At 37.6% G+C, this 15157-nt stretch overlaps 1 protein-coding gene across 1 annotated transcript; it reads right to left on the reverse strand.

Annotated features, from left to right (window-relative positions):
- Positions 1–11198: 11198 nt before the first annotated feature.
- On the reverse strand, positions 11199–12154 carry LOC104657886 (olfactory receptor 10A4-like). Its single transcript, XM_010357751.1, is given in 2 exon segments — positions 11199–11866; positions 11869–12154. Coding segments are annotated over 2 exon segments (954 nt in total).
- Between the last annotated feature and the right edge of the window lie 3003 nt (positions 12155–15157).

The raw sequence follows: 15157 nt of genomic DNA on the forward strand, positions 1-15157 counted from the left end.
TTGGAACAACAAACTAAATAATGATAGTATTGTATTTTAAACCAAAGGATAAATGAGTCCATACTGATATACATAAAAAATTGAATAAATAAATGGGGGAAGAAAAGATGATTCTCACTTATAGAAGAATTCCAGTTAATAATGGTAGGAGAAATGAGAGAAATAGAAAATCATCATTAGAATAGCAACATAATAATCTGTAGGCAAGCTCTATTAATAAATGCTAAAATTAGTGGGTGAAATTTTTAAGGAGAAATAAGATATTTCCATTTCCCTCCCAAATAGTATGTATTTCTGTGGTTTTAAAAGGTATGTTAATAAACTCTTTTGTACTTCTTCTAGGAGGTGGAGTTAAATTCTTCTCTGTATAAGCGTAAGCTAGACTTAGTGACTTGCTTCTAATGGAAAGTGTATGAACTGTTACTGAGTATGTATTATTTATGTACTGAACATATATATGTGTGTGTATATATATATGTATGTATGTGTGTGTATGTGTATATATATATTTATATTACTGTGAAGAGTAGTTTCAAGTAAAAACACCTGTAAAACACTACCTTGACCAAGTGGCCAAGGTTAACATCACAAGTGAAAAATCTTATTTCCTGGTACTATATGCTGAGAAGGGCACTTCCACCTCTGTGATATTCTTCTTCTTAACATACAACCCTGGTCTAATCTTGAGAAAACATAAAAGTTAAATTGAGGGACATTCCATAAAAGTATTGACCAATACTCTTCAAAAGAGTCAAATTTGTGAAAGAAAAGGAAAGACTGACGACAGTCACAGATTGGAGGAGACTAAGGAGCATTGATAAAAACAATGTGGCATCCTGGATTTGATACTGGGAGAAAAAAAGTCAATTCGTGGAAAAACTGGTAGAATCCTAATAAAGTCTGTAGTTAAGAGTCATGTGCCAAGGTTAATTTTTAGTAAAAGTAAGCATCATGGTTATGTAACATGTTAATATTAGGGGAAACTGGGCGAAATTAGACTGAAACTCTCTGTAGTATTCTTACAATTCTTCTGAAGGTCTAAACTTACCTCAAATATTTTTAAGGGGGAAAAATGTGAACATACATTTTCACAAAGGCAAATACACGAATGGCCGGTACACACACAAAAAGTACTCAATATCATTTATTATCAGAGAAAAGCAAATTAAAACCACAACAAGATATCAATACACACCCACCTGAACACTGAAAATAAAGAAAACTGTCAACACTAAGTGTGGGCAAGGATGTGGAGCGATCAAAATTTTCCTCCACTGTGGGAGTATAAAACGGCACAACAACTTTGAAAAATGTTCTGGCATTTCTTATAATACCAAATTATGACGAAGCAATTACATGCCTTTATATTTAGTAAATAAAAAAATGTCAAAATAAAAAGTTGCACAGAAACATTCACAGAGGATTTCGTCATAGTGGCAAAAACTGGAAAGCAGTCTAAATGTCTATCAATATGAGAATAGATAAACAAATTTTGGTATATTCATAAAATAATTGAATACTACGCACAATACTAAGGAACAAACTAAGACTACTTAGAATATTATGGATGAATGTCAAAAACATTATTTTCTGTGAAAGAAACCTTATTTATAAACATACTTACTGTCTTATTATCATATGAGGTTTCAGAACAGATAAGACTGATGTACTGTGGGAAAAAAATCAGAACATGTTTGCCTCTGGGGGTATGGGGCAAGAATTGACTGGGTTGGGGAAGGAGAGGACTCTGGGATGATAGTAACAATCTATATTTTGAAAGGCATTTAGGACACACATATATGCATTTGTCTAAACTCTGCAAATGTGGATTTAATGCTTTTGCATTTTATTTTAAGCAAATTTTACATCAAAAGAAAATCTATAAGCAACGATTCAATTCTAATTAATTATACAAATTATCAAAGATTTAGTGAGAAGAGTATTGATGTTTGCAATTCACTTTGAAATGCACCAAAAAATAAAATGGATTCATGGATGGAGAGAAGGATGGTTGGAATGATAAATAATTGATAAAACAACTGCAGTAAAACATTAATGGTAGAATTGAGGTTGTATACTTATAGTTGTTTATTTTAAGTTATTTTCAACTTTTTTTTGAAAGTTATTAAGATCTTTGTTTAAAAATTGGAAATAACATACTTATAAATTAACCATTTTAATTGAATCATATCCATGGAGTATGAAAGAACGATTTTTTAAAAAGCAGAGTATGTTTTGGAAAAATTTGTATCAAAACAGATTAAATTTTTTTTTATGTGGCACTTAAAAGCTGATCAAGATTGAATCAAGAAAACAGATAAGTCATGATGTATTTACTAGCTGGGTGCCAAAGCCTTGGTGGTGGAGTGACTGGTGGGGAGAGGGCTTAAAGGTGGTAGAAGCTTAAATAGTAGCTGTAGGCATTATGGCTATTAGACAACATTCAATTGTTACCGAACTACTGCTATGTACAGGCCAATTGACCTATCTTGAGGAAGAAATGCCTTCTTGGGTTAAAAACTGAATGGGTAGGATCAGTGAGAGTGCTGAACTAGAAACAGATATTCAAGAGGCAGGAGTAGGACTAGAGTAGCAAACAAGACAGAAAAGGCTGTAGTTGGTTGCTATCACCATCAGCATCTCTACACTGTGTCTAAGAGTCCTAAGAAGGCCATCAGAAGCATTGGGGTATATTTTGGTTGTCACAATGCTTGGGAGATGCTATTGACACTAAGTGGATGGAGACCAGTGATGCTAGCTGTCCTGAATGTCTGGGATAATCGCATATAATGAAGAGCTGTTCTCCTACACAACTTTCAAATATTCCAGTGAACTTTAATAATGTAAGTGAGAAAACGGTTTATAGTTATCTGAATTTTGTCTTAACAGTAGCTTTTATCCTACTGTTTCCTGTATCTCTCTGCCTTGTATGTTTTCCCATCTTTTATGTGATGCCTCCCAATCCTTCTACTTTTCTTAAATATGAACTTACTCAGTATAAGTTGGTGCAATCATGTATTTCATTATGTTGTCTGATGGAGTCGTGCCCTAGCATTTATATATTGAAATACATATCATTTTATTGTAAATTATTTTCCTTTCGTTCCTCATTTATATTTCAGTTAGGTCACTGTACTGATTTTTTTGAAATTATGTATGTAGATAGGCTATATTATCTATGTACTTCATTTAAGGATAGTGAAGAGGGAGTCACAAAATATTTGTTATTAAGAGGGAGTATTAGGTCTCACAGGAATGAGAACCAGTGATCTAGAGCTAAGAATGAAAGATAAATATGGATAATAAGTGAGGCTTGAGGTTGTTGAAATCCTGACTCATTATTACCATAGTAGGAGGAACAAATCTTCAGTACGAGTGAGCCACTGGAGCAGAAAGTTTCTGCCTGAGAAAAATCATTACCAGTGTGTGTCAGGCCCTTTTCATCAGCGTGTCATTTTATCTTCACAACAATCCTGTAATATATGTTCTATTATTATCGCCATTTTTCAGATAATAATTGGACCTCAGAAAGATGAAGTCAGTTTCCCAAGTTCTCGTAGTCTCTGAGTGGCAGAGCCTAGAGTGGAACTCAAGTCTGCCTGATACCGAAGCCCTATGCTTTCTATTATCCTACTCAACCTCTACAAAAGCAAGCTAGGGAAGAAAGTGCCAGATGTCCCCTTCCCTCTACAGAAGCAGCAGTCTGTGAGGATCCATGAGTGCTAATCTTTCAGCATGTATGGAGTGCTTCAAGCTGTGCTAGGAAATCAGAAAAAAAATAACACAGAAGTCCCTTGCCCTCAATGAATTTCTTGTCTAACTGGATATATAAGATGTGTAAGTATAGTGTTAACTTAGAGGATGAAGAGAAAATGGTGATAGCTGAAGAAACGGCAAGAAAGTGTGTGTGTGTGTCCCATCGTGTCTCATGTATGTCTAAAGGAAACCTCCACAAATATTTACTGAGTGCCTACCATGCGCATGGCAAAAAGCAGAGAAAGAAATTGAACGCATGGTGAAATGCTGGGACATCAAACCAGTCTTTGGGATGGTGGGAGGGGAAGAGACCACGGCACAGAGGAAAGGACATGTCTGCTTGTCAGAGGCCAGGGCCCACAGGACAAGGGGCCTACAACATGAAAGAAATTTGAAGGCCAGCTAGGGAGGCATTAGCCAGACCTGCTGTGCAAAATCCAGGATGAGGTTATTCTTTTCCATTGAGTAAGAGTCGAGAGCGGAGGAGGTAAGTTGAGAGGCCATGGAGACCAGAAAAGGTTTGGGACGTGCTGTGGGCATGAATACAACCAAAGAATCAACAATAAATGAATAAAAGATTGTGGAGCTGCCTGCAGGGCTCCAGGGAAGTTAAGCTGCTGGGATTTATGCATTGGTTGATTATCCACTTTGTGCGCCACCCATAGTAAATATTCAACCCCAGGCAGCCGCCTCTGCACCTTCCCCACTCTCGGCCTGCTAACCAATGTTCTGTCTCATTTATTTCTGACTTGTGAGCAATCTAAGCAACAAATTATAAAGACAGAGCATACACACATAGGGTTTGCTGTTATAATCAAAATTTACAACAAAATTAATCTGACACATATTTAATGATATGCATAATTGTTATTGTGCTGGGTGGCAATTAGGCATAAATTGTAAACAGTTCACATAAATGCCTGTAATTAGAATTACTTCCACATAGTTAAACCAAATTCTTAGTTTCTTTCCTGAGTTTGTCAGCCCTTGTGTATCCCTCATCTGCATCCACGTCAGCAGTGCACATACTGAGTTGGTGTGAATCATCGCCTTCTTCAAGCACTTGTTACAATTAGAGAAAAAATCTGGGGTCTTTTTGCTCAACAGTTACCTCTGGCTGCTACCCACAGAGCCCTCTCACCTTAAGTGCCCATGAAGAGCTCTCTCTCGTGGTATCCTCTGCCTACTCAGGGGGTGCTGCCTGTCCTCTCCAGAGGGATTTCAGGTGGGGACAGTGAGGAAAACCCTGGGTAGTGATGGCAACACAGGGGAGAAAATGAGCTCTGAATTTCTAGGGGCAGGTGGATCACAGGGTAAGAAAATGACCGAATTCAGCACATAACCCTCTTCCGCCTGTTCCTGATCCTATGAAATGACTAATACAGTCATCTTCACGAATGTCTTTAAAGGGATACATTCTCACTTAAAAAAAAAACGCCATTTCATCCTAACCCTCAAAGCATCCCTCCCTCCATTCCAATGAGGCTGTTTCCTGAAACGCCTTTAAACTCCAGATAGGTGCTGCTTTTACTTTGCCATTAAAAATAAATAATTTTTAAAATCCCAAGGGAGCCAGCATATCAATAGGAATACATACCTAAACTTTAGAGTCAGATAGATCTAGACGCCACAACTTGCTAGCAGTACAATTTTGGTATTTACCCTTTCTAAACCTCAATTTCCTCATCTGTAAAATGGTGATTATAATAGTGTCTATCTCATACAGCCATTGTGAAGATTTCATAAGATCACATATATAAAACATTAGCACACAGCCTGGAGCATAGTAAAATTTCATTAACTGTTGGATGCATTTATTACTATTGTAGCAATTGTTGCTTTTACCTTTAGCTTTAGGTTCCTCATTATTTTGATGGTCCCTGCATTGTTTTCTTCTGTAGGAAGCAGAACTGCAGGAAATTTATGAAATGCTAGTGCTGAAATCTGGATGGTGAAGCCACCAATGACCTTAAATCAAATGGAACAACACAGATGGCTCAGACTCTCATCTATATTCGTATTTGTTAGAGGAAGGTTGATGCTGACCTGGAACATGGCAAGACCTGGCATTAAGAGGAAACGGAAGCCAGGTCAGATGAAAATGATCATTAGAAACATTCATTTCATCACCAAAAATGTATTAACAGAACCTCAGTGCCTTACCGATATAAGTGATTTAGGCAAGATATTTTAGAAGGGAAGAGAGAACACGTGAGTTAACGTGTGCAACAGCATGACAAGGGCACTAATGGAGGAGTATCCTCAATACAGTGGTAACACCCAGGATGGAGGAAGTACTCCATTCTGCTTGGGTGGTTCAGGGAAACTTCTCTTTAGAGAAGCAAGTTTTTAGTGAGTGTAGAAATACACTAAATTGTATAATATTCTCTTAAGCCAGTGTTTGTCAAGAGGCATTTTCTCATACAGCTGAATTTTCTGAACTTACCTTGTGCCTCCTCAAATGACATGGTTTTCGTGGCCACTATCCCGCTTACCATTCCTCCATAACAAGCCCCAATATCAGTGGAATAAAACAATTGAATTATGGTCATGGATTTTATGGCTCAGGAATTTGGTCAGGTCATAGTGAGAATGGCTTATCTCTATCTCACAATGTCGGGACCACAATTTGGAAAATTTTGTGACTGGAGGGGACTTGACAGCCAGGAAGTAGGATCATCTAGAGGTGTCTGTGCTTGCATATTGGGCAGTTGATGCTGGTTGTTGCTGTTGCCCTCTGTTAGTGTCCTGGTCGTGCTCTATTGGTCAAAGCACCACAATCCTTCTATATTAAAAAGGAGTGCACATAGATTCCACTTCTCAAGGGAAGAACATCAAAGAATTTGAAAATATGATATAGACCCTGTGTGCCTTAGATGGGTATCACTTCTGTCTCCTTAGAGACTGTCAACTGGAACACCTCTACACAATTTCTCCATGTGACTTGGTCTTCACAACATGGTGACTTCAGGGTAATTTGACTTCTTACATGGTACCTCGGTGCTCCAAAAGCAAGTTTACAGCAGACAAGGCAAAAGCTTCCTCATTTGGTATGACCCAGTCTTGGAAGTCACTCCCACCATTCTGAGTCCTACCATTACGTCTAGGAGACCCTTTGTTGGTACTCTTGTCATGCTCTATTGGTTTAAGCAGTCAGTAGAGTATCTCTCTTTGATATTCAAAAGGAAAGAATATTGATCCCACCTATTGATGGGAGGAATATTTTAAAATTTGTGGATATGTTTTAAATTCTCCTTGCTCACCCATTTATCAGACCACAACCATTGAATATCCACCCATTGACTAACCAGGAGGTAAGAATGCCAAAGGCATTTGTTCATTCATTTATTCATTAAGTATGCATTGAGTACTTACATGGGACAGGCACAGATGTTCTGTGAGACAGATATGTAAAACATAAACATACAAATAATTACATAATCACTACTTTGCTAGGTGCTAAGAAGAATAATGAAATATTGAAATAGAGCCTAACTAGGTGGGGTGATGGTGTTGGCAGGGAAGTAAATTTAGAGGAGGTGGCCAGGAAATCTCTATCGGGTGTCAAATTTAAGGAGAGAGCAGAAGCACAAGAAGGAGCCAACTACATCAAGTTTTGAGGAAGAACGTGCTAAGCAGAGGGAATAGTATGTGCAAACATTCTAAGGCACAAAAGAATTTACAAATTCAAGAAACTGAAAGAGGGTCTCAAAGTGGCCCAAACACAGAGAGAGAATAATTGTACATGACGAAGTTGGAGTGGTATACAGGAGTCAAACTCTTAGCAGTTTAATAGGTCCATTCCCCCTTAGCCTGCATTTTACTACCATTAAGCACCCCTTCATTTACCTTCACATGACTTGTTGTTACAAGAATTTCAGTAAGAAAAGCATAAGAATTAAATAAAGAGAGAAGGAAATGTGGCTCTTGGAGAAACAGCAAGATGCATCTAGTCTGGTCATATTGTTTGGGCTGCCACTAAAAGCTAGGTATTAGACCAAAGGGTCCAACGTTTCCACAGAGCTGCTCAGTAAACTAACATATGAAGACTTTAGTGCCCAACTTGTGTCTTATTTGCCAAAGATGAAGGTAAACTGATACCCTGGCAAAACCAAGAAATTTCAGAAGCCCGGCCTCTGTTTTTCTAGCCTCTGCTTTCAGCCCACTTTGCAGTTATTCAGATACCTCCCTGGTCCATACTTCTTTACTGTATCAAAACAGGAAAGGACCCAATGACATCCAATGGTGATAATGATGATAACCACTAAAATAATAATTAACGTGTATCAAGTATCTCCTAAGTGCTAAGAGTTTTACATGCATTATCTCTTTTAATCTTCATTTAACATCTTTGTGAAGTAATACAGTACTAGTATTTCCATTTTACACATAAGAAATTTGAAACTCAGGGAGGCTAAGTTATTTGCCTAAGGTCACAGAGCGAAGACTCACAAACCACTCTGTCTCAGTGGTGAACCCACGTTTTTAAGTACTACTGAGTATTGTAACTCTTCCAGATAGTTAAATATACAGTCAGGTACTTAGAAATTTGGCATATGCAGTGCCCCTAAAGGTGAATATTTTCCTGAATTTTTCACCTGTATCCTGATGCTTGGCTTCATCTAGGCCAAACTAAACTGTGGCTTGTACAAAAATATCTACCCCTTCTCAAGGCATTGCTTTTATACTCTAATTTAGGTTTTTCTCAAATGAGTTTTTATTTGCATTCTGGTTTAAGAATCAAGTCTTTAAACTTACACAAACCACCACTTTGATCTACAGTATCCTTGGAGAGCATGGCATGTAATCAGCCTCATTAAGTACTTTGAATTAAGTGATATGCAGAGAACAGCTTGCCTTTAATAGATCTTCTTACCTGATCTCAATGGGGCCCTGTCTCAGGTATTAAACAGGAGAAACCCAGTTAGTTCTAGTTGTTGCTCTCCATGGATGTGTTGCCTTCTCATTGGCAGATGGCAGCTGGTGTTGTGAAGGAAGCAATGACTCTTAAATTTTCTAGGTGGAGATAGCCCTCCCTCTTCTTCTTCATGACACTTCTTTTTTTCCCCCAATACTTCATACAATCCACATATTTCCAAGACCTATAACTCCAGAGTTTGAAATATGAGTATTAGAAATTGATGATCTCCTCAACAGAGGCCAGTTGTTTTCCCAGACCACTTGATAATACCTTTGTTTGGCTTAGTTGAACAAACATGTATTGGGTGCAGGCTCTGTATCTGAGACCATGTTGGTGTTCCAGTGGTTAGACAGGAGAGTTTTGAAGTTAAAGTCACATGATTCTTATTCTTTTTGTGCCCAGAAGAGTACTAACCAGTAAGTGTTTTTGCTTGAATTGATATTTAACATACTTATATGTTACATTTATATTTAACAAATATTTCAAGTGAGTGAATGGATGAATGATTTAGGTCCCCTTTCCAAGGGTTCAAGATAATGTTGCTTCCTGACACTAAGAGGAAATTCTCAAGACTCTCCACCCATCACCAAAAATTCTGCTTTAAAATTTGCTCCAAGACAAATATCAAACTTCTAGAACTGGAACTATCCTTAAGACATTACGTAGTTCAGCCTCTGCTTCAGGCAGGTGAACAGCTAATCTACATGTAGGATAAACGTCAGCATGAATTCATTATTAGGTGAAGAGGCAGACATAAATTCAAAAATTTACTGTACAATGTAATTGGCATAAAATATAAATATGTACAAAGTGCTTTAATAGCATAGGAAAAAATAGGCCCTAACTTTAGAGGGACGTTGAAGGATCAGGGAGTGCTTCACTGAGTGTGTGATACTTTGATATTTGACATTTGATATTTGAAGGGTGAAAAGGAGTTAACATGAGAAAATGAGGCAGAGGTAAAAGTAGAAACAGCATGTGTAAGGTCACGGAGTCACAAAGAATACAAGACCCTTATTCTGTTCCTAATTGTGGATCATTGTGGCAGAGGTTGATTAAACACCAGAGGAATGCAGTCATGTTTTCCTGATAGGAAGCTCACTATGGTGATAACGTAAGGAAGACCCCAGAAAGCCATTCTTAGTTCATGCTTGCCCCTTGCTAGCCTTTATGATTGCTATGGACGGAAAAGCATCAGAGACACAGCTCGTACTTTTCCCCCTTGGGTTTTTCACTCTGGAAATGGAAACACACCAAGTTGTTGAAAATTGTTATGCTCAGTGGATGTTGAGCTATGCTGTGTTGGATGATAGCAGAAGTGTTAAGTCAAACATCTATGCTATACACATTTTTTGGCATTTAGGGCACTATGAGGGAAGTAATAGAAGCAGTAAGTGACAAGATCCTTGCCCTCAGAGCTGATAACTTGCCTGTGAAAGAAAAGAAGCTTCCCAAGTGTCTAGAAGTGCTTCCACACTGGTATATAAATATGGGTTGTTGAACATTTTTGCTTTTTGTACAATTTGTAATAATTTGTTAAACTTTGATTACTTTTCAACAGGTAGTTTATTTACATAATTCCCACCTCAAAAGGTACACATCCCCTCTAGTTTCTCTACCAAAAGGCACCCAATATCACCAAATTCATATATATCTTTCTAGAACAGTCTATGAATCTGTAATTAAGTTTTAAATATTTTTCTTTTGCTGTTTTTGCACAACTGGAGCCACACTGTGCACATTGCACTAATCTTGTTTTTTGCACTTACAATAGATTATGGAGATCTTTCCATGTCAGCACATGAAGAGCTGATTTGTTCTTTTTTGTTTGTTTATGGATGTATAATATTCCATTGTGTGAATGTGCTTTAATTTATTGAACTAGTTAGGTTGCTTTTAATCTTTTGTTCTTACAAATAATCTTAAAAAACTAATTTTAATCTCAGGACATTTTTTATCTCAAGAAATTTTCATCAAGACTTCAGGTGAAGAAGAGAGAGAGACTAGGATTTAAATTGCATTATTTTATTGCATTACTTTTTTTCCCTTCTTCTCACCTCACATTAACCCATGTTCCCCTATTGAAAGTTATCTGCAGTAATGTCGTCCATGATCCAAGAAAGCCATTTGGGCACTCCAAGATTGTGGGTTCCCCTCACTTAGTGGAAAGATCATGGGTTTGATGTTAGGCAAACCTTGGAATCAAATTCAAATTCTGGTTTCACTACTTTCTAGCTGGATGGTCTTTAGCAAGTGAGTTAATCTTTGCATCTCAGTTATAACATCTGTAAAATGGGGATAACAATAGGTACCTCAGATTGTTGCTGTGAGGATTTAACATGACAATCCATGCAAAGGACTTAGCATAGTGTCTGGCACCTATGAAATGTTCGACAAATGAACATTTAACACACTTCTTATTCACTAATGTGGAGAAAGTTGATGGAACAAATGAAAACTCATCAATTTCACAGTAACGATTCTTGACACTATAGAAAGATTTCCACTTTTTTGAGGTTTTTCAGAAGGTGCCAAAAGCCACTAAAAATTTCAGACTTTTTTTGGACCAGTTATATGTTCCTGATTGCACCAATTTTCTCAGAACTACCTTCCCATCCTTGTTCCTTAAGGTGTAAATGATACGGTTGAGGGCAGGGGTAAGCACTGCATACAGAAGAGAAAGTAACTTCAATAAGTCTTCATACTGAGGTCCTGATGGGAAGCCATAAACAATGCCCAGTGTCCTATAGAAACTAACCACAGTCAGATGGGAGAAACAGGTGGAGAAAGCCCTCTGCTTTCCTGTGGAAGAAGAAATCCTCAGAACAGCAGTGATGATGTGAACATAAGAAGCCTGGGTCAGCAGGAAGGTGCCAAGGGCAAATAAAGAGGTGCACATAAAAGTGGTCATCTCAGCTACTTTAGTGTCAGTGCAAGCCAGTTTCATGATGGGCTTCAAAACACAGAAGTGATGGATCACATTGGTGGAACAGAATGTTAAGCGAAAAATGAGGACCGTGAGGAAAGTGAATGCCAGAAATCCAGCCGCCCGTGAGGCACCAGCTAGCTGTAAGCAACTCCAGTGGTCCATGATGCTGAAGTATTGCATTGGGTTACAGATGGCTATATAGCGATCATAAGACATTACAGCCAGGAAGAAGCATTCTGTAGCCACCAATGCAGCAAAAAGTAAAACTGGGAAGCACAGGCTGGAAAGGAAAAAGGCATATGAGCTGATGGCAATGTCCTCAGCCTCATGGGCTCAATGGTACTGGTGCAGCCAATCTCTAGGAAGAAGTGACCAAGAAAGAAAAACATGGGCGTATGAAGGAAATGATTAGCTGACACCACAGTTAGGATCGCAATGTCGCCCATTAAAGTCACCACATACATGGCCAGAAATATCCCAAAAAGAAGAAACTGAAGGCCATGGAGATCCCCAAAACCCAAAAGGATAATTTCTGAAATTTGAATCATATTTTCTTCTTCAGTTCCAGCCATGATTTGAATCTAAAAAAATAAATATTTGAAGAATAACCATTGATCTGATACTTTTTTTTTTTTAGAAAAAAATCAAACTGCTTAGAAGTGTCATACATATCAAGCACAATTGGCTTCTTTCTGGAAGTTCAGGATTCTTGCACTTAATTAATAAATTTGACCCCAGTCCTCCAGGAGCCATTTGGAAAGTTAATCCATGACTTCAATTATCCCATCGTATTTAGAATGTATAGACTCTTAAAACTGTAACTATGACACATAAATATGTACATTTTTTCCAATACTTATTTTGGAAAATGCTCGATCCTTTCAGATCTTAACTGGCTGTTCCTATTGCTGTGCTGGTGTTATCATCAACAATGAATATTCCTAATTAGTTGTTTGTAAATTTCATAAGAGCAATGATTAGATCTGTTTCTTGTTTTAGAAATTCTATGCCAATTGAATTATATTTTTATTTGTGGTAAAATTATAGTGTTTTATTTCATCATAACAAAGGATGTCTACTCCTTAAACTTGTTTGATAGTAAGTTCGTTAAACATTAGCATAGGAGGCACAATACAGCAAGGGTGAACTACTGATGGTGAGGAGATGGAAAAAGACATGATTAAATTCAAATCCCAGCTTTGCCACTTACTGGCTGTGTGTCCTGGAGAAAGTCACATCACTTCTCTGAAAGTTGGTATCCTCATCTATAGAATAGTGTATTAATTCGATATAACACATTTTGCACAATTACTGGTACATATTAGGTACTTAATACATTCATTCCTACATTCAACAAATATTTGCTAAATGCTTACTGTGTGCCAACTCTTAGATAGATGCTTAGAATAAAATAGTTAAAAAATCAATACTTTTTTTTAATTCATCAGGAATATCCTCTACATTTCACGGAGTTAGCATTTCACTGGGAGAGAAGGAAGAAAGACTAAAAACAAGGAAAGAGACCCACAAAAAATTGTGAATTGTTTACTATGAATGTAAACAAACAAGGACCCAAAATAGAAAATATGCTCTGTGTGTGCGTGTGTGTGTGTGCGTGCGTGCGTGTGTGTGTGTGTGTGTGTGTGTGTTTGGGAGAGGGGTATTTTGGTCAGAGTGGCCAAGAAAAGCCTAAAAATTTGAGGCCTAAAAAAATGGGAAGGAGATAATAATGCAAGAGTTAGAAATGGGGGTGAGGGAGAACATTCTAGGCAGAGGGTATAAGCCATGAGCATGGAAACATTGAGTGTTAGAAAAACTAATATAAACTAAAAACGACCAGGATATTGTGGAGAGACAGAGGAGAGAGAGAGAGAGAGAGAGAGAGAGAGAGAGAGAGAGAGAGAGAGAGAGAGAGAGAAAGAGAGAGAGAGAGAGAGAGAATGAGAGAAGACAGAAAAAATAGGAAGGGCCAGATCATTCAGATTCTTGGAGATCATGCTAAAGAATTTAGATTTTTTTAAAGACTGTAGGAATCCCCTGAAGAGTGTTAAGTAGTAGTGATGAAATTTACAACAGAAAATCATGTTTCCTGCTGTCTGATAAATGAATTACAGGGAGAACTTCATGGACAGAGTAAGACAATTAAAAGACTACTTCAGTGGACCAGATAAGGGGTAATAGTAAACCTGAATAATGTTGTTGCAGAAGAGATAGAAAAAAGAGAGGTTCAAGGTATATTTGGGAGGTAGAAATGTCAGGACTTACTGACATATCAGATATGAAGAGTAATGAAAACTGACTATCAGAGATGACTCATGGGTTTCTGGTTTGAGCAAGTGGTGCCATTTACTTGGATGGGGAGATTACATAAAAAGAAAATTTAGGGGAAATACAAATTCAATTTGTATTAAGTTTCAGGTGTCCATGAAAATTCTGGGTAAAGGTAAGAAACAGACAGCTATAGATTATAGCCCGGAAGACAGGGCTGGACTGGGGTATAAATTTCGGAGGTATCTGAATATAGATAACATTGAAATCTATGGGAATGGAGATATTATAGATAAAGCAGAATGTGCTGCACTAAGCTTTAAGAGTCTCTCTCCCTTAGGTCTAACAGAATAGGAGAAGGCAGGAAAGGAGATTAAAAAGGAGGAGTCAGTGAGATAGGATGAAAACCAGGAGGAAATCAAATAACAGAATCCATGCTTCAAGAGAATTGTTGACTGTGTTAATAAAAGCTGTTGTGAAATTAAGATGAAGACAAAAAATAGTCTCTTACATTTAGTTACAAGAATAATGGATTTAGTAGAGTGATGAGTGATGGAGACTGAAGGGGAGCAGAGAAATTGGGTGATAACTATAGAGAGATGAGCATTAACCCTACCTTTTGTATGCTGATGAAAATGATCCAGCACAGAGGGGATATTGATGATGCAAATGAAAATAAGAAATAAATTTTTAGAGCAAAATCTTCTGGACAGTGAGAGAGGACGGGATACAGAACTCAAGTCAAGGCATTCACCTTTGGTAAAAGCAGAAACACTTCATCGTTTTAACAGGAGGAAAGCCAGAGAAAACAGATGCCGTTGTAGTTAAGTTGCCGCATTTAATCTTAGAAAGATGACTGAGTTTGCTTCTATGGCTTCTGTTTTCTCAATGAAGTATGAAAAGAGGTCATGATATAAGAATGAGTGGTGGGGAGGGCATGTTGGGGGTTTGAAGGCAGAGAGAAAACTAAAGTATTCATATCTGGAAGTGAGAAGGCTTTACTACTTAGAACAAATACTATGATTTCCAGGTAATACTGAGAGGCAATTTGATCATGGAAATCATGAATTTAAGAAGGTGAAACCAGATTGCTTTCTTGAGTGATCTTCTTTGGCAGCGTTTAGCTAACAGGGTAGAGTAAGCAGATATACTTGATTTCAAATCAAATTTGGGATATGCCAAGTTAAAACAGTGGAAGAAAAGGAGGACAAGAAAATTGAGAGATATTTGCACAAAAAAAGTAATAATGAAAGACTACATGATAAATGTGAGGTCTTTCCCAC

Source organism: Rhinopithecus roxellana, chromosome 7 (genome assembly GCF_007565055.1).
Source record: "Rhinopithecus roxellana isolate Shanxi Qingling chromosome 7, ASM756505v1, whole genome shotgun sequence".
NCBI lineage: Eukaryota > Metazoa > Chordata > Mammalia > Primates > Cercopithecidae > Rhinopithecus > Rhinopithecus roxellana.